At 36.7% G+C, this 27311-nt stretch overlaps 2 protein-coding genes across 3 annotated transcripts in view; one reads left to right on the top strand and one right to left on the bottom strand.

The window, feature by feature from the left end:
* The window catches only part of LOC121417476 (cleavage and polyadenylation specificity factor subunit 3-like), a 31741-nt gene extending 20681 nt beyond the window's left edge, over positions 1–11060 (top strand). Inside the window, exons 9-16 of the mRNA XM_041611194.1 lie at positions 2560–2766; positions 3306–3452; positions 5311–5463; positions 6088–6196; positions 6766–6965; positions 7452–7539; positions 8793–8956; positions 10634–11060. Of these exons, the coding sequence (XP_041467128.1) occupies positions 2560–2766; positions 3306–3452; positions 5311–5463; positions 6088–6196; positions 6766–6965; positions 7452–7539; positions 8793–8956; positions 10634–10729 (1164 nt within the window). The 3' untranslated portion in view covers positions 10730–11060. The remainder of the gene's footprint in view (positions 1–2559; positions 2767–3305; positions 3453–5310; positions 5464–6087; positions 6197–6765; positions 6966–7451; positions 7540–8792; positions 8957–10633) is intronic.
* A 5167-nt stretch (positions 11061–16227) lies between these two features.
* On the bottom strand, positions 16228–26787 carry LOC121416646 (retinol dehydrogenase 12-like). 2 transcript variants are annotated; one of them, XM_041610125.1, is made up of 9 exons: positions 26450–26787; positions 25869–25947; positions 25156–25241; positions 24318–24389; positions 23573–23714; positions 21772–21995; positions 20054–20204; positions 17272–17398; positions 16228–16385 (listed from the first exon to the last, which is right to left on the bottom strand). In XM_041610125.1, the coding sequence occupies exons 2-9, from the start codon at positions 25939–25941 to the stop codon at positions 16289–16291; spliced, it is 972 nt and encodes a 323-aa protein (XP_041466059.1). In that variant the 5' UTR covers positions 25942–25947; positions 26450–26787; the 3' UTR covers positions 16228–16288. The 2 variants fall into 2 exon arrangements, with proteins under 2 accessions (XP_041466059.1, XP_041466058.1); XM_041610124.1 differs by lacking the exon at positions 16228–16385 and having other exon boundaries at positions 17242–17398; positions 25869–25960.
* Between the last annotated feature and the right edge of the window lie 524 nt (positions 26788–27311).

Here is a 27311-nt window from a genome sequence, read left to right as displayed (position 1 = left end):
ATACATGATTATAACAAAATAATAATAGTCGCATAGTATAGATATTGTAAATATTAACAAAAAAGATGTGTTATATATTTTGTTAAAACAAGATTATAAAGTTACTAATGACTTTACCCACAACTGGTGATCCTTTCTTGTGGTCAATGATCAAGTATTAATCAAGTATCACTGAACATCCTGCATGAGTTTCACGTCACATGACCAAGGTCAAAGGTCATTTAGGGTCAATGAACTTTGGCCGAATCGGGGATATCTGTTGAATTCTCATCATAACTTTGAAAGTTTATGGATCTGATTCATGAAACTTGGACATAATAGTAATCAAGCATCACTGAACACTTTGTGCAAGTTTCAGGTCTCATGATTAAGGTCAAAGGTCATTTAGGGTCAATGAACTTTGGCCAAATCGGGGGTTGAATTAATATCATAACTTTGAAAGTTTATTGGTCTAGTTCATTAAACTTGGACATTAGAGTAATCAAGTATCACTGAACATCCTGTGCGCGTTTCAGGTCACATGACCAAGGTCAAAGGTCAATGAACTTTGGCCGAATTGGGTGTATCTGTTGAATTACCATCATAACTTTGAAAGTTTATGGATCTGATTCATGAAACTTGTACATAAGAGTAATCAAGTATCACTGAACATCCTGTTCTAGTTTCAGGTCACATGATCAAGGTCAAAGGTCATGTAAGGTCAATGAACTTTGGCCATGTTGGGTTTTTTTGTTGAATAACCATCATATCTCTGTAAGTTTATTGGTCTAGTTCATAAAAAGTGGACATAAGAGTAACCATGTATCACTGAACATCTTGTGCGAGTTAGAGTAGTATTCAAAGTCAGCACTGCTGCTATATTGAACCGTGTAATGCAGGTGAGACGGCCAGAGGCATTCCACTTGTTTGTTTAGTGGTGACATATCATGATAGAAAATGTAATATGAATAAAAGATTTGGCATTTATAACTTTCTATGAAAAAAATGTTTGAAAATACATGTATTACAACAAACAATAAAATTCATTTGGCATGAACATTACTTTTTTTCTTCAAAGAAAATTCCACCTGAAATGTACTTTAATCCCAACAGCATTCCAATCATGTTAAAGAGCTTAAAACTTGTGTATAGTTTTGGTAAATCCACCAAAATGCACCTATCACTATTCCAATTCATTGCTAGCTAATATGAATGGATATGCCCTATAACAGTTATGATGTGGAGGATATGAAATGAAAATGTGTTTTACAGGATAAATTTTGCGATTTAACATGGACATTTAACTTGATCGGGTCACCCGATCAAATTAAAATATCTGTGTGTTTTTGTCTTTCAATTAAATCCTATTCCAAATCGTGGAATGGGCTGAAACTTTCAAGATATGTTCTTTGTCTGTAACTTTTGGATATCTAATCACTAAATTTGTAAGATAAGTGCTTGAATGCCCATTTTTTAAATTTAAAACAAGCATCGCCGAGAGAGGGCGCTATATATCCAAGATTTAAATATTTGAAATTTTCTCAGAGAAGTGCAGTTGGAAAAATATCTAATGGTCTCTACGCTTCAGTAAGACTGCCATATTAGATGATATTCGATTATCAATCACATTATTGACCCTTTACCAAAGCTATACACAGGCTTTAACACTCTCACTGAATCCCATGGGTGTATGTAAACTTTTGGCCTCGACTGTAATTGATTTAGGTCCTTAGAACATGTTCCAGTCTGGGGTAAATTTGTACATCACTTTACAAATAGCTTTCTGAAACACCCACCGGGATGCTTAAACTTTATCCTTCACATGCATGGCGGTACAGATAACAGAGAGAAGAGTTATGGTTTACGTGTGAACCCAAGTCTAATCCACCGATCGTTTGTCTCAACCTTCCTACGCCCTTGTTCCGAGTAGATAAATTTCATTTGATTTACTCTCCTGTTAAGGACTTTTCCTTATCTCACATACATAAAAAATCCTCACATTTCTCATCTCTCTCTATCCGGCCTTTATAATCTCTTTTTTGTTTTCATTTTAATTTCATCTCTCATTTACTTCTGTTCATTCCACTATCCAGCAGTCTTTCTCAGGACTAGCTATGTGGTGAACCGTAAAGCCCATCACAAGACTACATTATTCAACCATGATGCGACTTTTTAGCAATCCACATTTTCCATTTGATATGGAAGTTTCAAGAAGTACAATATTTTAAGAGGAATTCAATGTAATGCTAGGAATGCTGTCAGAAGGTTCCTTTGCTGCAAGCCTTGTGGTAAGACTTTTGACAGTTGAAATCAGCTTCATGTCACAGCCGATCATGTCATTACAATTTGGAATTCAATTATATTTTGTTCCTTCAGGGAGGCTGAAAATAGACCAGAATTTCAGTTTAAGTATTTTAACCACTATTTGGATAATTGATGTTTTAATTTCATAGGTCGGAATGTTCATATCAATCGTTCATACAATTTTTTTTGTGAAAATTTAATCATATCAGATTGTGTGGTATGCGCAGGGCTTAAGCTTTTTCTTGTGTCTATTTTTTTTTGTCTTTTCCATTTCAGATCAATGTTAGCAATCCATTTGTATTCAAGCACATTTCAAACCTACGTGGGATGGACCACTTTGATGACGTCGGGCCGTCCGTTGTCATGGCGAGCCCTGGTATGATGCAGTCTGGCCTGTCGAGGGAGCTGTTCGAGAACTGGTGCACGGACCGGCGCAACGGTCTCATTATCGCTGGTTACAGTGTGGAAGGCACTATGGCAAAGGTACTATGAACTAGATGATGATAATGGTGATGATGATGGTGGTGGTGGTGGTGATGGTGATGATGTGGTAGTGATGATGATAATTATTCTGGTGGTGATGATGATGGTGTCGGTGGTGGTGATGGTGATGATGTGGTAGTGATGATAATGATTCTGGTGGTGGTGTTGGTGGTGATGATGATGGTGTTGGTGGTGGTGGTGATGATGTCGGTGATGGTGGTGGTGGTGATGATGTGGTAGTGATGATGATAATGATTCTGGTGGTGGTGGTGGTGATGATGATGGTGTCGGTGATGGTGGTGGTGGTGATGATGATGGTGTCTTTGATGGGTGGTGGTGGTGATGATGATGATGTTTTTGATGGTGGTGGTGGTGATGATGATGGTGGTGTAGGTGATGATTGTGATGATGTTGATGATTATCGCATCATCATATCCTTTATAAAATTAAGTGCCATATTCTCTTGTTTTACCATTTATTCATGTAGCATGTGATTCCTTTTTCAAAGCGAATGTAATTTTGTCTTGTTCTATTTATAGCATGTGATGTCATCACCCGAGGAGATCCAGACTCTGAGCGGTCAGAAGGTTCCACTGAAGATGTCCGTTGACTACATCTCATTCTCTGCTCACGCTGATTATGAACAGACATCAGAGTTCATCAGAGCTCTTAAACCTCCTCAGATTGTAAGTTATACTTCATATTGATAATAAGGATGGTATGTGTATAAAGGAGGGTAGAGACAAGGAGAAAGAGAAGGAGAAGAAGAGGGAGGAGGACGAGAGAAGAGGGGGAGGAAGAGGAAGAGAAAGAAGGGGGGATGAGGAGAAAGAAGATGCAGGAGGGAGGAAGAAGATGAAGATGAAGGGGGGGAGGAAGGAGGAAGAAGATGAAGGACGAGGAGGGAGGAAGAAGATGAAGGACGAGGAGGGAGGAAGAAGATGAAGGACGAGGAGGGAGGAAGAAGATGAAGGACGAGGAGGGAGGAAGAAGATGAAGGACGAGGAGGGAGGAAGAAGATTAAGATGAAGGACGAGGAGGGAGGAAGAAGATGAAGGACGAGGAGGGAGGAAGAAGATGAAGGACGAGGAGGGAGGAAGAAGATGAAGATGAAGGACGAGGAGGGAGGAAGAAGATGAAGATGAAGGACGAGGAGGGAGGAAGATGAAGGACGAGGAGGGAGGAAGAAGATGAAGGACGAGGAAGGAGGAAGAAGATGAAGGACGAGGAGGGAGGAAGAAGATGAAGGACGAGGAGGGAGGAAGAAGATGAAGGACGAGGAGGGAGGAAGAAGATGAAGGACGAGGAGGGAGGAAGAAGATGAAGGACGAGGAGTGAGGAAGAAGATGAAGATGAAGGACGAGGAGGGAGGAAGAAGATGAAGATGAAGGGGGGGAGGAAGGAGGAAGAAGATGAAGGAGGGAGGAGGGAAGGAGGAAAAAGTTAAGCAAGGATTATTCCACAAAGTTTGTGAATATTCTGATATCGGAAGTAATGATTAGCAAACAGGCATAGGATTGTTCTAAATAAAAGCTTGAATTACAGATAAGTTAGCTGTACGTAATAATAATAATATTGACTGGCTCTTCTATCAGGAAACATCAAATATATTGCCCTTAACCCTATCTAGGACGGGGTATTTTGGGAGTTCCTATGGCCGGGGGGCCTCCCAGGCCCCCCTAAGATCTCGGCCGTCGACCACGCGATCGCGCCGAAAATTGGCACGCGGGTTGCCTGGGGCATAATCTACAAGATTGTATAGTAATTTATTTCGTGCGAATCGCTATTAAGTGATTATGCTAATTTATGCGTAATTAGTATGCGAAATCATACTTTTCCCTCTAACTCCCTAAATAAAGCTCTAAATGTACTAATTTTTGGTATAGAAACTCTTTGTGGTGTCCTTAGCAAGCGTACATGAAAAAAATTGTGATATCAAATCATTTTCTTATGTATTATATTGTTTTTTGCAATTTCTTATGTATTTCTTTGTTTTTTTGACCTTTTGTTTTTCATTGTTTTTTCAATGAAATTTGTTGGGGACTCTTCTGTGATCATAAAAATCATAAAATGAATACTTTTAGACTAGAAAAACAATAAATAATCATACATTTATGAATTTTGGTTGAAAACACAATTTGCATTGACTTTGTACACGAAATCACGTTTTTGAGCAATTTTCGGTCTGACATGCACTTACATAATGTTGCGTAATTTCGGAACCACGTACCCGGGTGACGCAAAATTGGTCTCAAAAGTTGCGCAAGACTTGAAAGTAAAAAGTCAGCGAGCGGCGCGGTCAAAAAATTTCGCACGGCGAAAATATCGCGCGATTCGTTGAGGGGGGGCCTCCGAGGCCCCCCCCCCCGGCCTAGATAGGGTTAAATGAAGCAAATTGCCCTCGTCTAAAAGACTCGGCCCAAAATGATTCTGTTGCGGGCGACATATTTGATGTTCCCCTCAAGGCCAGTCAATATTATGTAATTATTTTCTTCACTGTGGTCAACAATCTTGTGACTTTCCCTTCTCTCTCAACACTTGTAGGTTCTGGTCCATGGTGAAGCGAATGAAATGAGTAGATTGAAAGCTGCGATTCTGAGGGAATACGAGGACGACGACGAGTATAACATCCAGGTTCATAACCCTCGCACTACCCAAGCTGTTGAGCTCTACTTCAGGGGAGAGAAAATGGCAAAGGTATCGATGATAAAGAGTGGTTGATGGTGGTGATGATGGGAATGTTGATGAGGATGATGGTCGTTAGGATGATGGTGATGATGAAGATGATGATGATGATGATGAAGATGGTGATGATGATGATGTTGATGATGATGAAGATGATGATGATGATGAAGATGATGATGATGAAGATGATGATGATGAAGATGATGATGATGATGGTCGTTAGGATGATGGTGATGATGAAGATGATGATGATGATGAAGATGATGATGATGATGATGAAGATGATGATTATGGTGATGATGATGATGAAGATGATGATGATAATGAAGTTGATGACAGAGAAGACGACAATGATGATGAATGTGATGAAGATGAGGATCATGATCTTGATAATGATGGTGACGATGATGGAGATGATGATGGTGTTAATGATGATCATATTTACAAGTAGGACAATTGCAAATAGCGATTAGGTGTGTAAAAGTGCCTTAGATGAAAATTACAATATATTTAGGCTGACAAGATGGATTCTTCTTTTTAAGCAAGGTTTGCTAAGAACTTCAGATATGCATAAAAATAAAAGTGAAGAAATATATTTCATCAATACATATTTCTTTGAATATGATCCTCTTTCAGGTGATGGGTAGCCTCGCAGCTCAGCGCCCAAGGCACAATAGCAAGATATCGGGGATCCTTGTCAAGAGAAACTTTAACTATCACATCATGGCCCCATCAGACTTATCAGGTAATTAGTTCAGTTCATACTTATTTGGTCTGCTTCCCAGATAGTCTTTCTGTATGGTATAAACCCATTTGGGCTATATAAACTCTAATTGCCATTATGGCACCGTCCGACTTATCAGGTAAGTAGTTCAGTTTCGTTATGGAGCGTTGTGGCCCAGTGGGTTAGTCTTCTGACTTTGAAACAGAGGGTCCTGGGTTCAAATCCCAGCCATGGTGTAGTTTCCTTCAGCAAGAAATGTTTCCACATTGTGCTGCACTCAACCCAGGTGAGGTGAATGGGTACCCGGCAGGATTAATTCCTTGAATGCATGAGCACTGAAAAGCAGCTGGAGCTAAAGCCGGGGTAATAATAATAACAACGAGCCTCGGAATAGAATATTTCTAAATAGATGGCGCTATATATATATATATATATATATATGCCTGTTATTATTATTACTTGGTCTGCTATAGGGGCTAAACCCATTTGGTCTGCACTGCAAACGGTCTAATTTTGTACAATGCCGAGTCGATTTAATATCCACTTTGTCTCTCTTACTAAGCCCTTCTTTCTGTAATTCTTATTTTCAGAATACACGGATCTAGCTGTTAGCAACGTGACCCAGCGCCAGAGCATCGCCTACCATGCCCCGCTCTCTCTCCTCACGCACTACCTCACCCAGTTGTCGACCGACCTGGAATATACAGAGCTCAATGACAAGCCCGCTCTCCGTATCTTCGGTGAAATCAACATTGTCCATGACCCAGCTGCCAGGATTATAACATTAGAGGTGAGTCATTCCTCCCTTTTCCTGTTTATTTCCAATTCGTCCAGTTGCCAACTCATCTGCTATCATTTGGTCTACCATCAGTTCGTCCACTATCCACACGGTCTAATTGTCATTTCGTCCAATCACCGTTTCGTCTAATAACCATTTAGTCCATATACTATTTGGTCTAATTGGACTATTGCTAATTGTGCAAAATTGATAAAAATGAAATGGATATTAGACCAGCTGGTTATGAGATGAAATGGCCATTGACAAAGCGATGATGAGACAAACTGATGATTGGACCAAATGGTTGTACTGTCATTAAAGAGAAAAGGAGTGTTTACAATCACAGATAATACATACAATCGCACAAAAAGTGCTATGGGTTACTTGTTGAGTAGATTTCCATTTTAAGGAGTAATGAAATTATATCTGAATGTTGAATGGGGGTTACCTAATTGCGGAATGAGATCTTTTATGTTGTATGGATTGTTTGTGTTCCAGTGGGTAGCCAATGCTGAGAATGACATGTACGCTGATGCTGTCATGACGGTCGTAGTGAGGGTTGCTTCCGATCCAGACGCTCAAAAATGTAAGTATCTCCTTATATTTATTCATTCAATGGTTTAATAGTTATACAAATAATGAATATTAAAGAGTGCAATGGATAGAATACATGAGGTGAAAGATGAAATGATTCGTTCAGTAAGGCATAGCCGAGTTGAAGGAATCATTCATTTCATCTTTCACCGAATGAAGCCAGGGAGCTCTACCCTTTGAGATTTTGGCAGTTGATTGCACGATCACGCAGAAAATTGGCACAAGATTGTCTAGGACACAATCTACAAATTGTATAGTGATTTATTTCATGCAAATCGCTATATATGATTATGCTAATTTATGCATAATCAGTATGCAATTTTTTTTTTTCTGATGAACTTTGTCAGGTTAACCCTAAAAAGACTGGGGGGGCTGATTCAGCCCCCCCCCTCGACATTTTTCGCGATAAGTCCGCCGCTTGAAATTTTTTTACCATGTCGCTCGCTGACTTTTTACTTTCATATCTCGCGCAACTTTTGAAACCAAAATTGTGAACCCCGGGTACATGGTTTTGAACAAAATTAATCAAAAACGTGAATTTGTGTACAAATCAAATGCAAATAGTGTTTTTAACCCAAATTCATTAATGTCTCACTATTTTTCCTTTTACTGCTTAAAATCAATTAATTTTATCCTTTTTATGAACAAAATAAAGTCCCCAACAATGTCCATTGAAAAAAACAATAAAAAACAAAAATTCGAAAAACATAGAAATACATAAGAAATTTAGAAAACAATAAAATACATAAGAAAATAAAAGTGATGTTGAAATTTTTGAAAAAAAATGTAATCAGATGCCTATCTAGAGTGTGTGGAAGAAAAATTAGCTTTTTAGGGGCATTATTTTATTAATTAGAGCAAACTTATGATTTTACGCATAAATTAGCATAATTAATGAGCAACAAGATTTTTTTTTGCAGAGTTTGATATTACAGTTTTGAAGATCATGCCATGGGTAATGCGCGTGCCAATTTTCGTCGCGATCCCGCGATCGATGGCCGAGATCATATGGGCGGCTTCTCCTTAGGCGTCCAAATACCCCAGTCTATTTAGGGTCAGACTAAGATTTTAGCCTATAGAAAAGTTATGTGCCAAAGCGAATATTGATTCATCCATACAAGCTTTCAAATTTCAGAAGCCATTCTTCATCCTTTGTAACTAGAACCAACTGGAATCTTGTCCCATTCTGTCAAGTATTAATTTGCAAATCCACCCTCCTTTAAACTTGTAACGTTCTTCTTGCAGTCAAGCAGTTACCAGCCAAAAACGATAGCCAGGTATTCAGCGAACGTCTCATGGTCCTACTGAGGGATATGTTCGGCCAGAGTACTGTTACAAACTTCCCTGACAGTGATGATCTGCTGGTCTGTATGGACGGCAAAGAAGCACAAGTCAACATCGAATCACTGGTGAGAATATCATCCTTGAAAATTTATACATTTGTCAATTAATGATAAATACCAGTTCTGGGGTCCGTTGCAGAAAGAGTTGCGTTTAAACGCAAGTAAAAAATCAATCGCAAGTCCCAAATGCCCGATGTTGATTGGTTGAAAATCAAGTTGCGCATGATTTTTAGAGTTGCGTTTGATTGCATCTCTTTCTGCAACGAGCCCCTGGTTACGGTCTTAAAATGAGTTCAAACAGAATCCAATGAAATGTCCACCAAAGTGTTTGTTTGTATAAATGAAAAATATGTGCCGAATGGTTCTTGGAAAAAAAAAAAGTGTAATTGCAGAGAAATGAGCAAAATAAGCATGGGATTCCAAAAAATGTTGGGTATTTTTCCAATAATAATACACTGTCCCACATATGCCTTTTTGTGTTAGTGATCATCAGAATTATTGGTTTTCTGCTAAGATTTCATGATTTCACAAAGACAAGTATATCTCAATGTACCAGATGTAGATCTGTCATTGTATTGTGTGGCATTTGATCTTGATTTTATAGACTTTGTCATGAAATAGATGCTTGCTGTATCTTCTTTCCTTTACCTTTACATGCACAATGTTATGAAAGAAATTGAGCATTCACTGTGTCCTAGACATCATTGGGCTCCAATCCATCTTTAAGCTCCTGCCTTATAGAACCTTGTGGCCCATGTGAAAAGGTTGTTGGAATCACATTACTCAGTAGTTTACCATGTACTGTTTGGTTCCTAAACCAGTTCATGTAGCCTTATAGACCAAGTGGTGTTAGGTCAAGGAGATGTTGGGAAATTTGGAGTAGCCTAACTGGAAATCATATCAACTGGTTGTAGACAAATAAAGACTAGAGCTTATGGGATGAGACCAAACAGAAAGTAGACAAGTGTTTGTAGACCTGGGTCCCATCGTACAAAGAGTTGTGATTGGTTAGCCAGCAAAGTTAACATATAAAATGCATGTTCAAAAAATTTCTAGATATTAATGCATATTCATAAATTCATTGATTTCTTGACAATTTGATGTGTTCTCCTTTGTTTACAAAAGACATTTTACAAATTTCCTGTAGAAAAAATTATGACACTGATGGATTTCCATAGTTATGATTGATTGGATCAATCGTATCTCTGTAAGGTTGGACCCTGTCTTACAAAGAGTTGCGATTGATCCGATCCACCACAACTATGGAAAGCGAACAACATCAACATCTAAAATGCCTGTTTGTCATATATTTTTAGATGTGATGTATATTCATACATTCATCATTATCTTGACAATTCAACGTGCTTCCTCTTTGTTTAGAAAACGACATTGTACAAACTTTCCGTAGGGAAAATTATGACAATGATGCAGAGCTGCCAAGTAGTACGGATTTTCAGTATGTAGTACTGAAAAATGAGAAGAATACTATTGGTTTCATGCAAAATACTGATTTCTCAAGTTTCAGTTTTATGTGTTATCCTATGGTATTTCTTTGAAAATACTGATTTCCTTGCCAAAATACTAATTTTCAGCTTTAAAAATACTGAAATGTTCTTCTTTAGGTTTGCAGCTCTGATGATGGCTTTACATATATTTGAGGTTGATTGGATCGATTGCCACCCTTTGTAAAGATGGGCCCCAGATGGCAGTTCACTGTTCTATATCCCTTATTCTTTCTTCCAGGAGGTGAAGTCTGAGGATAAGCAACTGAAGTCCATGGTCACAACTGCTATGAAAAGATTGCATGAAGCGATTGACCCTGTTGCTATCGTCAGCTAGAAGATGGCAAATACAAAAGCTGTTATAGAACTTGGGACCAAAATTGATGTTTTTTTTACTGCAGAGTGTTAATTGCTAGTGGTCAAGCTGTCGGAGTATTTTACATGGACGACTGATCAGTGGACATCAAGGATGTACTCCAGGCCGGTTTGGAGGCCACATTTGGGCGGCCTCGACCTTGGGTTGAATCAAATGTACAAAGTCTAAGGGAGAAGTTATTCTCCAGCTGCCTCCTGACTTGGAAGAAATAGTCTTGACTTCATCAGTGGTGGGCATTACTAGCAGCAGCTCATAATCTTCATATTACCTCCCATGGAGGGAAGTGATAATTTAGAACATGGTGGACCAAGAATCATGGCAATGCCTTCTCAGAAGAAATTTCAGGAATATATCGACCCTGCTTATGTCACCTGTTATCAGCACAAATCGTCAAGACTTTTGTCAAGGAAGGCTGTAATAAGCATCAATATCAAAAAGCTTGATGTTGCGGTTCCATGATATTTGCTCCAGTGACTATTGCTCCGCTGCAAATTCCATACATTATTGGAATGACCAACTTCAAGCCTGGATTGAAAACTATACCTTATTCTATACCTGATCCTAAACCTATCATAAAACCCTATTGCAACCCTAACCCTTCATCTGAACAAAATAAAACTCTGAGCAATTGTCGCAGGAGCAACGGTACCGGATGGTACACCATGAGGTCAAAGAACTGATTTCAAGCGTCATGCTATTGGCCGATATGAAATGAGGTTATATGAAACATTAAAGAGAAATTCCAGTAGTTGCAGTAAACACTGATTTCATGAGAAAAAGTCTGTAAAACAAGGCTTAATTGTCAGTATATCATCGAGGATCTAGATCTGGTACAGTTACATTAACTGAACTTTGTGAAATCTTGAAATCTACGCTGAAAAGTGTTCACACCGAAAGATCCCCAACACAGATAAGCGCACGTGGGACAATGTATAATTATTGCTTAGACCCGAATCCTGTGCTTATTTGCTGATTTCTTAGCAATTACACAATTTCTTCCAGAATCCTTTGGAACATGTGTTTTATTTATACAAACAGATACTTTGGTGGTCATTTCATTGGATTCTGTACGAACTCATTTTGATATCGTTACCAAAACTAATTTACCTTTAAACTTTGATGCTATCAGCACCTGGAAGGTCATCAAGGTTGTACTGCTTCAAAGACCACTTCTGCTGCTCTTATCCTTTCTGAGTTTGGAGGAAAGAGTATGAATATTTGACCATTTTGAGCTGTTGTTTCAAAATTATATTATTTTTTTAGATGTTACCACACATTCCTTTGGAAATGAGTTTGGGAGGTCTGAAAAAGGCATGAAAACTCACCTACTGTCAGTAATGTCCATTGTCTTGTTATGAGCTACTGAAAATCCTTGTATCTGATTGACTGAGAGCAAATCAGTGCAAACAAGAAACCAAATCTTTATGAAATGCCTCCCTGAACTGAAGCATATTTAATAAAAATTACCACTATGTCCTGAAAGAGAATTTCCTGTTCTTTTACAAGGTTTTTGTTCTAATGGGAAGTCATAAAGGCATTATTTTACAAAATTAGAATTTGAAGGGTAAAGTTTTGCAACCTGGAACCCCCACACCGTCGTAGGAGAGAAGTAACTTTAAGGAAAGTTGACTTGTGATGTGTCACACGTAAGAAATACTTCGAAATGGTCACATTGTTCATGAAATTCTGCAAATTCATAAATTTTCAGATAATGACTGTTGTAAAAACCTCTGTATTGTACAAGTACTCTAAACAGATGTAAATATATTTTTGTTCTTATTATTAAATGAGTATGAAAAGCAAGTTTATATTGCTTCATCGTCTCAGTATTTTTTTCATTCATACCCTCATTTGCCTGCATTGTTCTTAAAACAATGTTCATTATCTGCATATTAACCTGTATTATAATGCATCATAATCATTGAATGAATCAATGTTAAAGCTAGCAATACCCCCAACAGCCGCCCCAAGGAGAAGTATAATGAAGAAACCTTTAATTCTTGCATTAACCCTTCCTGATACATGCACAAATGTGTCAACACAATGTGAACACACTGTGAACAAAATGAACATAGTGTAACAGTTTGAACACACTGAGCTTGCTGTGAATGCACTATAAACGCATTGTGAACACTCAGTCACATACTGTGAGTATACTTGCTAACACTGTGAACACCCAGTTACATTCTGTGACTACACCCTTACCCACTGTGAACACACTGAATATATTTTGTAACACTTTGAACACCCAGTTACACTGAACACTCCTTTACCCACTGTGAACACACTGAGCATACTGTGAACGCACTATGAACACACTTAACACCCATTTACACACTGTTAACACCCAATAACACACTGTGTACACCCAGTTTCACACTATGAACACTCAGTCACACACTGTGAATATACTTGCTAACACCGTGAACACCCAGTTACACTCTGTGACTACACCCTTACCCACTGTGAACACACTGAATATACTTTGTAACACTATAAACACCCAGTAAGCCAGTTCGTAGTTCCTTTCTGCACATGATCAAAAGATTCTAGCATGATCAGAAGAAGGTCATTTGTACTAAAGTGACATGGTGCTTTAAAATCTTAGAGATAAGCACCAACTTTGATGTCTTCATTATTCATATATTCTTTTGAATTGTCGTTCTCATTTACATCAACAAAAAACAACAATGCTTCCACGAACGACTGGTATTTCATAGTTTGTCAAGTACATTGTGCATCATGCTAATATATGCATTCAAAGTAGGAATGCAACAAATACCTTCATTAAGTGTTCATTGGTGTGCTATTCTAAATCACCTGGTCTATTCAATTTCTTCATTCTGCTATGAAAGGCAAGCTTACGTAATATTGTGCTTTGAAATTTGCCTATCATGATGAAAGAAATGAAAGGTCATTTGACCAAAATTGTCCATGAAGTAACTACGAACTGGTCTGTTACACTCTGTGACTACAACCTGACCCACTGTGAACACCCAGACACACTCTGTGACCACACCCTCACCCACTGAGAACACACTGAATGTACTTTGTGACACTGAACACCCAGTTACACTCTGTGACTACACCCTTACCCACTGTGAACACACTGAATGCACTTTGTAACACTGTGAACACCCAGTTGCACACTGGCCACTCCCTAACCCACTGTGATTATACTTTGTAAAACAGTGAACACCCAGTTAGACACTGACCACACCCTTACCCACTGTGAACAAACTTTGAATGCACTTTGTAACACTGTTCTTTCCAGTAGGGTTTGTTGAAGTAACAAAGTTGGGAGCGATTGCTAACGTGTCTATGTCATCAGCCCACTCATATCGCTAATGTAATTAATATTCGTGAGGACCTGCATATAACTGTTCTCCCAAAACTTTAAAGTCTATGATTTTGTTAGTTTTATCAGATTTTGATGAGCTTTTTAGCATTTTGTTTCGTGACTTGTACTATCTATAATGATTCTTTCAGCCCAGATATAATCTATCAAATAACTGGCAAGACATAATGTATACCGCCACATAGTTTTACATCGTCCGGCGAGTGCCAGCGGATAATACATCGCACTCAGTAGCATTGAAATATGTATTTATCACGATTACATTTTATTTACATACAAGCCATATTCACATGTCAACATTCGTTATTATTGAAAAGGATTCATCCAATGCAACTCTTGCTGTGATAATATAAGGCGGGATCAGTTGTGACATATCTGACATTTCTTTGTCAATGCCAACGCTTAAACACGAAACAACATTTGGGACCAGCCACCGAAAACCACTACAGTAAGTTGCCACGGAAGTCTCTCTGTAAATAGGAAAAAAATGTTTGCTGCTCAGAAAAGTAAAATGAAAATTAACCCGACGGAAAGAGTAATTCTTCTTCCTTAAAATGTCAAAATTTAGGAATGTAAAGGAAAAGAAAGATGAGATTTAAACGTTTCTTTGGCCCGTTTTTGCTTGGAAATTTCACTGAGATAGCAGAGTGTGCCCATCTCATGCTTGAGTGAAAACCGCATATACCTCAGAGATTGTTTTCTCCTTATTCTTCAAACCTCACTTTTTTTTTACATTCAATCAAGTACTTAAGTAGGTCATCGTTATTCAATTTGGACAAAACATAATCATCTTAAAGCTCACGATGTGCCGATTATAACTTGATAAAAAAGTATCATTCATTTTTCGATGACTTATTGTTTGTTGGTTTGGGGACAGCGCCGCGGCGCCCCGTTACAAAGAATTAAGATTAATGCGAACAACCTAAAAGGACAAAAGAGAAAAATTCAAGCATTATACTGAGTATAATGCTTGTTGATTTTTTTTCTCTTTTTATTCAAATCAATTTTTTGTTGGGGTGGACTTGTCCTTTTAGGTTGTTCGGATTAATCTTAATTCTTTGTAACGGGGCGCCGCGGCGCTGTCCCCAAACCAACAAACAATAAGTCATCGAAAAATGAATGATACTTTTTTTATCAAGTTATAATCGGCACATCGTGAGCTTTAAGATGATTATGTTTTGTCCAAATTGAATAACGATGACCTACTTAAGTACTTGATTGAATGTAAAAAAAGTGAGGTTACTGAAAATTTCATCAAAATCGGATGTAAAATAAGAAAGTTATGGCATTTTAAAGTTTCGCTTCATTTCACAAAACAGTTATATGCACATCTCGGTCGGTATGCAAATGAGGGAGCTGATGACATCACTATTTCTTTTGTATTTTATTATATGAAATATTTTGATTTCTCGTCATTGTCATGTGAAATGAAGTTACATTTTCCTCTGAACACGTGGAATTCCATTATTTTAATATTTTGTGGTTCAGGCAAGGAGGTCCTAATCGTCAAATTCGTAAAAATTTAAATATTGTATAATTCAAACAATAAAAAAGAACTAGTGAGTGAGTGACATCATCGACTCTCTCATTTGGATGTAACTGGCTCGTTCATATAACTATTTTGTTAAAAATAACCGAAACTTTGAAATGTCATAACTTTCTTATTTTACATCCGATTTTGATGAAATTTTCAGCATTGTGCTTGTCTGATTTTTCTCTATTGATTCAAATCAACATTTTTCTGAGTTGGACTTGACCTTTAACTATAATTATGGAGATCCATTTTGTTTTTATTAAAGAAATTTGCACAATATCCTTTGTAATCAAAGAAAAGCACAGTGAATTTTTGAGAAAACGTTGAATGTATGAATAAACACCACACTAAAAAATAAAGTGCTAATTTAACACTTACAGTGCTTGTATAGTGACTGCACTGCGAGTGCTGATTTTCTAGTTCAAATTTAAACTAGAAAATCAGCACTCGTAGTGCAGTTACTATACAAGCACTGTAAGTGTTAAATTAGCACATCTTTTTTACAGTGCATGGTTTAATGGAATCAATCACAACCCTGTGTAAAACAAGGCAATAGTCACATTTTGGTGGGTATTAAACTGTCTTTCGAAATTTATTTCTTTATTAGACAAAATAGAATGAAAGCGCATCACGTTGATGTGAATACTTTCATTGCTTCGTCTGTGATATGGTCGCTGAGGCATTCTAGGGAATACTTCCAGAGAATCTCTTGTTTGTCTTTGTTTCTGTGGGAAAAATGAAATAAAAAAAAACGTTTTTTAATCTTATCAAGAACGTTAGATTATGTAAAGGCCCTATTATTTTTATTGATGCTATCATCACTGCACACTCTAAGAATGAATTCTAAGGTCAAACCCCGATATTTTGTATGGGAGTACATTATATACTGAATGAATCAACGGACCTAATGTGTATAGTGGTAAGAACAATTCGAGTCCCAGATCATAACCTTGAGGAACACCAATACTTGAAACGATGCTATTGATTTCTATATACCTTCGTACTGGAGCAGAAATTAAATGCTTAATGAAATTTGATGATAATCCCTGCTTTAGCTCAGTAAAGAACATACTACGCAAATGATTATACCTAGATATATCCCATTCTCATCCAATGGCCATGATACAAGCAGGGGGGTTCCCCCCCTTGATTTTCGAAAAAAAAAACACAAGGGTTTGGGAGAGGAACATCCCAACTGGCGTCAATCCATGCCGTAAACATATTGATCAGGGGGTTGGAGGGGGAACTATTGCTTTAACCCCCCACCCCAATTTGAATAGTATGGCGTTATATGCCGGTGAACATCCCCACCCCCTAGATTAGATACACCAAAATCTAATGCGCTTCCTCAGCCCCGTCTATCAAAGAGATTGACCCGACCAACCTCAAGTATGGAAATCCGCCAACGTCATCATTTTTTCCAGCAAATTTGCACACTGTCTTTTGTAAATGGCCCCCCTTGATTTTAGATTTTAAACACAAGTGTTTGGGAAGGGATCATCCCCATTGGCGCCAATCTTTGCGGTGCATTAACCTATTACCGGCCTGATAAATCATGTTTACATAAAACTAACTAAATAACAAAGTAACTAATATAACTAAGTAACATACCTTGCTGTCGAGTTGACACTGTGTGGTTTTGAGCTCTCGAAATAAAGCGCGGTCTTGTTGTCATACGCCGGGTCCGCGGCTGCGTGGAGTGACGTCAGAGCACCTTCGAACGGCGTCCGTATCATTTCTAAATAAAAAAAACCAACAATAACAATTGTGGTGTTGGTGATAATAACAATAATGATGATGATAATAATGATAATAACATTATCGACACAAAACTAAAAATTTCAAGTTGCAAAATAAACTGGACTTTGAAATAAAAACAACATTTTATACTGCTATACAGTGTGTCATAGATCATGTCCCCCCACACAATCTTCTATTATAAAGGTGTTCTAGGCAAAGACTTTCGTTGACTGAAACTGAAAACAAATCAGTCGACTTGATCAATGTTCATACATTACAACCGTGGACACTTCATTCATTGAGGACTTAAAAGTAGGTTTTTCATAGCTTCTTATGACAAGTAAGCCTACATGTTCGTATTTCAAATAATCCCTGACTTTCGTATTTTTTGGAAACAAGTCTATCACCATTTACAACTGTTCATATAACCGTGGACGCTCGTATTAGTTGGAAACTAGTCAGCCAACATGACCAACGTTCTATATTTGATTTTTAAATTACAAACGCTAACATTTCATACCACTGCGAATTAAGCTAAGGCTTAAAAAGGTAGTCATCAACCTATATGACCAGTTAAGGTTCATATTTCATTCAACCATGGGAACAAAATATCACTGTCCATCGAAGTCTAACAAAATTACCAAAACTCCTCGTAAGATTGGAAACATTCTGCAGACAACAGATGACCTTATCAGGGCGGATCTACATGGGAAGAGGGTACAACTGACCCCTATGATTTTTCTAGTATTGGCAAAAGAAAAAAGTGGAGAAAAACGAAAGAAAGGATTAAAAAGATAAGTATTAAAGAGAGGTCTGCCTGGTATATCTACACCCCTTAGTCATGATTTTATTTTTTTTTAAAGACGTCAAAATCAGATCATCTTTCCTCTTCTCAAAATATTTTGACGTCGAGCCTGCTTCCTCATTTCGCCTCGTATATTAATTTTCATTATTGCCATTGTTCAGTGGCGTAGACAGGTCCTTAGACCTGGGGGGGGGGGATGATCCCTAGCTGGGTCATACTTTATATATATATATATATATATATATAAATATATATATATATATATATATATATATATATATATATATATATATATACTTAATATATAAATATAAAGAATGAAGGAGGTAACGTACTCGATAAAAACAAAATATCATGGGCCAAAGCAGACGAGTTAAAGATAACAAATAACACGATCTGCCTCATGGATTATCTCGTGTGTCTTTTAAGCACTTTGCTTTCAGCAATAAACAGGGCATCCAGTAATAAACAAACTTCCTTGCACATTTTTCATGGCAGTAATCTTTTGCTTGATTAATGACAATGAGTAAAGATGATCATAAGAGAAATGTCATTTGTCGGATGTCTAGTTATCATCTTGGTCATGACAGTCCTGCTAAACATGATCTAGAATAACTAGTATTCCTTTTTTACTAGTATAGTAGTATACTCTTTTAAAAGTAGCGATATTGTTAATGATCAAACGAATGAATTAACAACTAAAGGAATAAACAAATAAACAGCCAAATAACTAAAAAAAAATATCAATTACAATTATAGTAATAGGGGTAAAATAAAAAAAAATCAACATTATATTTCTTATCCACGTGCAGATATGCGGACACTAAAACATGTGGAAAATGATAAGCACACTCTGTTTAAAATTACCATGATTACAAAGGCTTGATTGAATTAAGTATGGAAATGAAATAAACCTCACCGGGTTGTCGGAAGTAAACTGTATAGATAGTAACTTGTTATAATTTCGATTCATTTCTTATTATGTACCTTGTTATGATGATTATGATAAAAACATAGGTAAGGAAATGTAACAGTTTATAACCTTCAAACCTAGAAGACTGCGCACGTACAGAAATCACTGGTATAAGTAATTCCAAAATGCATTGCGCCAAAAATATTGAGTGAAAAAAACCTCGGATATCACTGAGGCCATCCAAAATTTGCACTTTCATTCCAAAATCATTCATTTACTAATTCGCTCCTTAGAGACTGAAAATTTTCACCTTTCCTTTGCAAAGTAGGGGTTGAGGACATGGCCAGCAGGGAAAAGGGTCAGTGTATGTGTATAGGTAATTTCTTATTAATTCGTTTGAACAGTGTTAATGTGTTACGAAAGCAATTGCTCTGAAAGGGAGTGATTAAGCGACACTTTATTAAATCTGTAATGAAATATTTTGAACTTATCTCCTTTGCAAATACATAATTATTATAAGGAAATGTACTTGGTGAAACTCTGAATAACGATCCTTAAATGTATGTGACGACGCAAGACAGTTGTTATTACTTAAAACTTGCAAGTTGTAAATGCATATAAGATGATTGACACTGAATAAAAGTCCAATTTTGATCATGTTTGTCATTGCTGTACGTTATGATTATTACTGCTATTATTATTGATTGATTTTAACTAGCATTCATTGCTTTATTACTGTATAGTTTTGCTTCTTCCCCCACAGAAACCTGGGGGGGATGATTGTACACACCATCCCCCCCACCTAAAATTCTGGGGGGATGCATCCCCCCCATCCCCCCGCTATCTACGCCCCTGACATTGTTGCTTTAAAGGGCACACGCATCCGATCCATGCAAACACGCATACGCGCTTTCCCAAATATGTAATCGACTTACTTCCTCCGTTGCGAACGAAAAATTTCGTTAGCCCCGGAACACTCTGTCCCTCACGGGTTGTGAGTTCTGTTTTGACGACACCGGGATGCAGCGAAAATACATCGACCCCTGAGCCTTCCAACCGTTGAGCCAATGAGAACATGTGCATCACCTGTATTCATATCATATTAAAAAATACAGGCCTTTTTTATGATAATTTGAAAGCACATCCGCAAAGATGTAAGCAAATGGGTTTTGAACAAATTTAAGTTTGAAGTGATTTCATGAATGATTAATTTGGTATGAAATATTAGGCGGATCCGGGGGAAGGATCCGGCCCCGATGTGACAGACACATTTTTTTTTTCATTCACAATAAAACAACATGTACATGAAATTGTAAATGTATTATAGGGCTTACACAGATAAACATAAGAAGATAAGAACATTTTTAGGGAATGGGAAAGACAAAAATAGCCAGAACCCTTGTAAAACACGTTTGACCCTTATGTACAAACTTAAAGCAAATAGATAGTACTTTCCTTTCACAAACTAAAAGTATCAACAAATGAATACAAACGGGTAATGAAAAAGAAGTAGAAAATATACTTTAACAAAGATAAAAGAGAGAGAGAAAAAAAAGCATCAAACGTATCTAAATTCAACAAATGGGACTTCACTAGCTTTTAAAAACGTTTTTTTTTTGCTAGGTGTATTGAGATATTATTCGAAAGTATGGGACCTTTAAAATATATTGATATTCTCTTGAATTATTTTGGGAATAAAGGATAATTTATAGCACTACGAGTGTTATATTTATGAAATTAAAGAGGAATCCAGCCTTGGCCTTAACCAGTTGTGTTGGGAAGGAGAAAAATAAATTAAACAGAATGGTGAAAGTTTGAAAGAAATCGGCCAAGCAGTAAGAAAGTTTTAATTGCTTTAAAACTGAAATCAATAATACTATGTAGATTTCAAATTGGCAACTGGGTTAGTAAATTATGACAAGGGGCAAGGACAACTTTCCCATAGGCCATGTACTTTATTATCAGGGATTTGTGATTTTCTCCTAAGTACCCATTCCCCCGGGGCAGTAATCTAAATACAACCCAGGTAGTATATTGTTTTATATCCTCATGAAAGAAAAATATAATTTGAAAAAAAAAATTGGGGAAAAAGGACATTTTACCCATAATATGTATTGAAGTCCATGGAAGAGTAGTCCTTGCCTTACATCACTATGACATCACATATGCGGCCAATTTGAAGTCTCCATTGGTAAAGTGATCACCAATATTTACCACTTTTAAAAAATTCATAACTTTCTTGTTGTTTGTCCAATATTGTTCAAAACTTCACCTATCAACTTGTCTGATTTTTCTTTTCCTTATAAAAACAAGTTTTTATTTGGGTTGGATTCCGCTTTAATAATTATTGATAGATATTTTAGAAAATTTATCATTAGAAAGTGGTGAGGTCTTGCATGGTCTAGTGGTTATGACTTTCGTCTTTCAATCAGAGGGACGTAGGTTCGAACCCCAACGATGGCGTGTTTTCCTTCAGCAAGAAATTTACCAACATTGTGCTGCACTCAACCAAGGTGAAGTGAATGAGTACCCGGCAAGATTAATTCTTTGAATGCACCAAGCGCGTTTAGCAGCTAGAGCTGCAGCCGGGGTAATTATAGTGCGCCGTGGAATAGGCAACAATAATCATAAATGCTATACATAACAGCCGTACCTGGTATAACTTGGAGTTAGCGTATCGTTTGCCCCTGTCACTATTCTTCAGACACTGGAGATCGCTGGCGTTCCAGCTAGCAAAGCGATACATCAGAGACGACACCAAGACGACTCGAGCACATGGGCCAGAGCTCTTCAAGATGGGTAACAGGTGTAAGATGAGAAGAAAGTGAGACAGGTAGTTGATCTGAAAATGAGGCTCGTACCCGTCTGACGTCAGCTCTGAATGAAGGGGCATACAAGAAGGGTACACAGCAAAAATTGTGGTGTTAACCGGTGTACGTAGAGGACCACACCACTTATTTTACACTGGTGTTAAATTGGTGGTGTTAGTTTTACACCTATAGGTGTTATTACAACACCTTTGGTTGTTACATTCACACTATTTGGTGTTACGTTCAATCTTTAGGGTGTAATTGTAATACCTCAGGGTGTGGTCCTCTATTAACACCTATTGGTGTCAGTTTGAACACCACAGTTTTTACAGTATATGTTGGTCTAATTGATTAACTTATTTCATAATTCGTGACAGCGCCATGAGTCTCCCTCCGAAAGAATAATGAGGAGGGTGCCGCTGCCGGACACTGGTTATTGAGTGAAACATCTAAAATGCTGCGAACAAGTGGAGCGAGCAACAATTTTGACTTTTTGAACACGATTTTTGTGATAAATTTTGACGAAATTTTCAAAATGTTGTATGTTATATTACATTTTCTTTTCCCTCCCCCCCCCCCTTGCCCCCTGGATGAATTGGCTAGCAACGTTTACCCAAGTAATCACGTTATATGGCGCGCTATCACGTAAGCATTTTGTATAAGTTCATGTAAAAAACCCCTCAAATCTACGAAGTACGTGATGGATTATGTGACACAACAATGCGGTGAACTGCTACAAACAAAATAAGAATCATCACAAAACGTTAACAAAATAAATGTAAATTGTCATTGAGAACAGATTAACACCCAAAATTTTACGGTATTTATACGGCCGACCGCCGAGCAGAGGTACTTCTGTGAATCGAATCTGAAAACCACAAAAGGTCAATAGAACGCTGGTTTTACAAAATGCAGACATTTGCCGAAACAAAAATGGAAGGTTACTGCTTATACCAATAGTGTAATCAAAATGAATGAAGACTCTTGCACTCTTAAAAAGTATTGGTCAAACTGACCAATCTTTTGGTTAATATGTGTCCGACCGATAGAATTGGTCAATATCAACCAAAATTTTGGTCGATTATAACCAATAATGTGGCTGCTTTTGACCAATTTTATCGGTCGGACACATATTAACCAACAGATTGGTCATTTTAACCAATCTTTTTTTTAGAGTGTGGACTAGCAGGATTTATTGCATACATACATTGCGATCTTTGTGCAGGCCGTGTAAAATAACAAATTGTAGACCCTAAAAATCCTAAATTAATAGTAGAGGACTAATTTTACGAAAGTTCTCCAAGCGCGCCACGACGTGATTACGCGAGATAATGTTGCAAGCTTGGCAAATGCATTGCAAAGATTTGAGTGCGCACAAGGATAACGAGTATATATACATGTATATATATCAGGAATGCGAAACAAATTCACGAGTAATGCAGTTTTGCAATGCCAACAATTAAGTTCTTTTATTCACTCTCCAAATTTTCACGAATCTTCCCTGAAGAAGGTAGAGGTCTACCAAAAATTTGGAGAGTGAATAAAAGAATTGTTGGCATTGATAAAACTGCATCACTCGTGAATTTGTTTTGCATTCCTGATGTATATATATATACATATGTATACATATATTCGTTTACTTACCTTCTGGTCCCCACATAATACCTGCGTTGCAAATAAGAACATGGAGAGGGCGCCCTGTATTCTTGTAGGCTTCTATGAATGCCATTGTGCTTTGCAGTGACCCAAGGTCAAGAGCCATGAACTCTACGCTGAGATCATCGACCTAGAATTTCGAGAAATTCAAATCGTAAAAAAAATCATTGAGTTAAAGAAGGACAGAAAGTCGAATAAAAAAGATGATTTGATCCATTGTTTTTCATACTGCTTAGACCATTAAAAATAACATCTACAGGAAAAAAAAGAAAATGTGTAATTATAAATTGTTTCACAAAAATGTCTTATATAAATGCGTATGATTAGTTACCTAATGTATTATTTTAGATCGGTGGAATGATATCACGGGTGACATTTGTCGCTGTATGAGATCATTTGATGCATATGCCAATGGAAAGAATAAATAAATAATGAAATAAATAAATAAATAAATAAATCATATACTTCGACTTCTAGGGAAACTTACATGATAGTAGGCCATATTCAAATCTTAGGCAATATTTTGTCCTATTTTTGGTTAAAAGTGCACACGGATGTTTTGAGGGTAACAAAGAGCACGTTCATTCTTAGATGACATAAAGCACATTTTACCCAACAACTATAACGCAATATTACTTAAAGTAAAGTATATGTGTTGATATATGTTTCATTATTTTCACCAAAAATAAGTAAAGATACAAAGAGACCTTTTTCAAATTTACAGATATCTTACCTTTATTTTTATTTTCTGCTTGTTAGGATCTGCTTTCTCCTCAGTATGTTCTTTTTTCATTCGTTCGATAGCCTGAAAATAGACATTTTCGAAAAATTATGCCTTTAAATATGAATAGTATAATTCTTTTTATATAAGATCAAAAAAACCAAAATATCTGGTAATCGTTCAAAAAATTATAAAATTTATGAAACATGATAAAGATGATTTATTACTCAGATTGTTTTAACATGGAAGGTATAAGAACTGAGACTATGTATTTTCAGCTATTCCCCAATTTTAAGATTGATACACGGCAGGAATAATGTTACAACGTCAATATTGACAAAATTTATTTTGTAAGGGCTTTTCTTAGCATTCTGTCATCCTACCATGTTTAAATTAATCGATTATATTGTTGGTACTTTTATAATTATGATTGTTTAAAAGAATGGATCAACTGTAAATATTGTGATTAATTTGAGATTGACTTTATTCACCAATAAAACACACACAAGAAATGAGTTGATAAAAACAAAACCTGTGCAGACTGATTTCAAATGTAGGTTTTGCAGAATATACTTTTGTAATTGCGATGCAAAGGGCTATACATATTCAAATATCTTATTTACTTAATTAATTAATTAATTGATTTTTTTTCTTTGTTGGGGTAGGTTAGGGCGTTGAAGGAAAACATTTACAATCTTTCCTCACCTATGTAGAAAAGAGATATATGACACAGCTGCTGAAAGCGTTGCCAAGTTTTATTCTTAGCATGTTTAAAATTTCAAATCAATTCTCAGTTTCATTCGAAATATGAAATATAGTACTTCTCAGGAAACCATTTATTCCTCCTCACCTCCTGTGCCTTAGGTTCAGATCGGCATGCTAGAATGACCTTAGCACCCACCTGTGCAAGCGACTTTGCTGTTTCATATCCGATTCCTGATAAAACACAATTAAAGGGATAAATAACCTGCTGATATGATATAAATGCATGTATCTGCTACAAAATTGAAGGACACGTCCAATAAATGAAAACAATCAAACAAGCAAAACACTGTGAATTATATCGTAGTGGGAAGAAAATATAGGGAAGTTATGACAACTCAAATATTCACTTATTTTTTCATAGAACAGTTGTACACAAAACAATTATTTGCAAATGAGCGAGTCGGTAACCAGTGTCATTGATGTCTTCCACTCAATATTTATTTATTCATTATTGTGTGAATTATAGAATTTTTCATTTATTTCCTTGTCAGATTTGACTATGAGGCAATATTCCGACATTTAAATTTTCACGAATTAACATTTGTACATAGGAGGGCATTAAATATATATATATATATATATATATATATATATATATATATATAATAATGATAATAATAGTAATAACGATCATAATAAAAATAAAAAAACTAATGAATAAATAAAAAACAAAATCGATGATTAAATAAATGAATCATATTAATAATAATACTCTTGACCTCAATTTTAATACATATATATATATATTTATATATTATATATGTGTGTGTGTGCATATTATGATAATTATCATATTACCTGTATTGGCTCCTGTTACAACGATCGTTTTATCAGACAGGTCGACCTCAGGAAGACTAGATTGTGACCCCATCGTGACCTGAATACCCAAACTGGGAAAACAGAAATTCGGAGATATATAGACCTAGTTGAAAATGAAAACATATAATTTTACACTATAAATATGGAGACAAAATGCTAGCAGCATTGTCAGACCAAATAGGTATTAAAGCCATTCAAATACAGACACTGAAAACATTAAACTTTTTCAAAAGTCAGTTTGATGAAGTCGTAGGCCTATATGCCAAAAAAATATAATTTATGTGTATATCATGTGAGCTTTTGTATCCCTGAAGACGTGTGTTTAACGTCGAAGATTTGGACTTCAAAATAAAATGATGGAACTAATTACAACGCATTACCACTTTACCTCATTTATATATATATATAGCGATCGTTTGAAGAATGCCTTAATGTTACACAAAACAACCCGATCTAAATAATAGATGTAAAAAAATTTGTAAGGAGCAAATTATTATACATCCAGGCACTTTATAGACGAACGTGTTCGTTACATTAACTCGGTATAAGGATATACGTACCGTCGAATAACACGCAGTGAGATATGTTTAGAGTACAGACGATCTCTGCATCACCCTGCAGCTTCTAGTCCCATCTACACGTTTTTAAGTGATGTCTGACCTACTTGTGCCGATATATGGTAGATACGGGGGTAGATACTACGTGGAAGGCATAGCACACAAATGGATGAAATCTCTCTATACATGTACATAAACATGTATATTATAATTCACCAGAGCAGAAATAACCACTCAACCCACAAAATTACAGAGCAAATCGCACTGAAATCTGATCCAACTCCCACTTCCCTGTAATATAAGCCAACGCACCGCCGTGGTACTTAGTCGGTATTATTGACCGATTGTGTATATGTGCGTGCGAGCGAAACGAATCGATCTTTGCAGGGCTATTAATTTGAGGCAAAATATAAACCTTACCCCCCCCCCCATCGGTACAATTCACCTTCGGTAAACTGCTAATTCGTCTATTGAATATCCATTATATTCGCTTTACTGGTTTATCCTTATTTAAATTTAAGGTTTTATCTACTTATTGCTGCTCCTTTGTTATCGTTTACATATATCCTCGGAAATCGGAATTTATGCCCCGGCGAGGGGATATTTCATCGGACGGTCCAGATCTATTACATGGTGCACCTATAGCTACTTTTACTTAAGTACCCCCCCCCCCTTGTCATTCCTTCCGCTCATTTCTCCCTGATTTACATTAATTTAGATTATTTTCGTATTACTCTTAGAAAGTATTTGCATGCTCTAGCTTTCAGGTTCTAATTCAAATTTACTGCTTTAACCATGATGGAGCTATAATTAGCTCCATATGCCTTTATACTTGACCCATTATTCGTGAAGCCCCTTTTTTGTT

This window comes from Lytechinus variegatus, chromosome 6, assembly GCF_018143015.1.
Source record: "Lytechinus variegatus isolate NC3 chromosome 6, Lvar_3.0, whole genome shotgun sequence".
Lineage (NCBI taxonomy): Eukaryota > Metazoa > Echinodermata > Echinoidea > Temnopleuroida > Toxopneustidae > Lytechinus > Lytechinus variegatus.
This window is presented reverse-complemented; position numbering and strand designations above follow the sequence as displayed.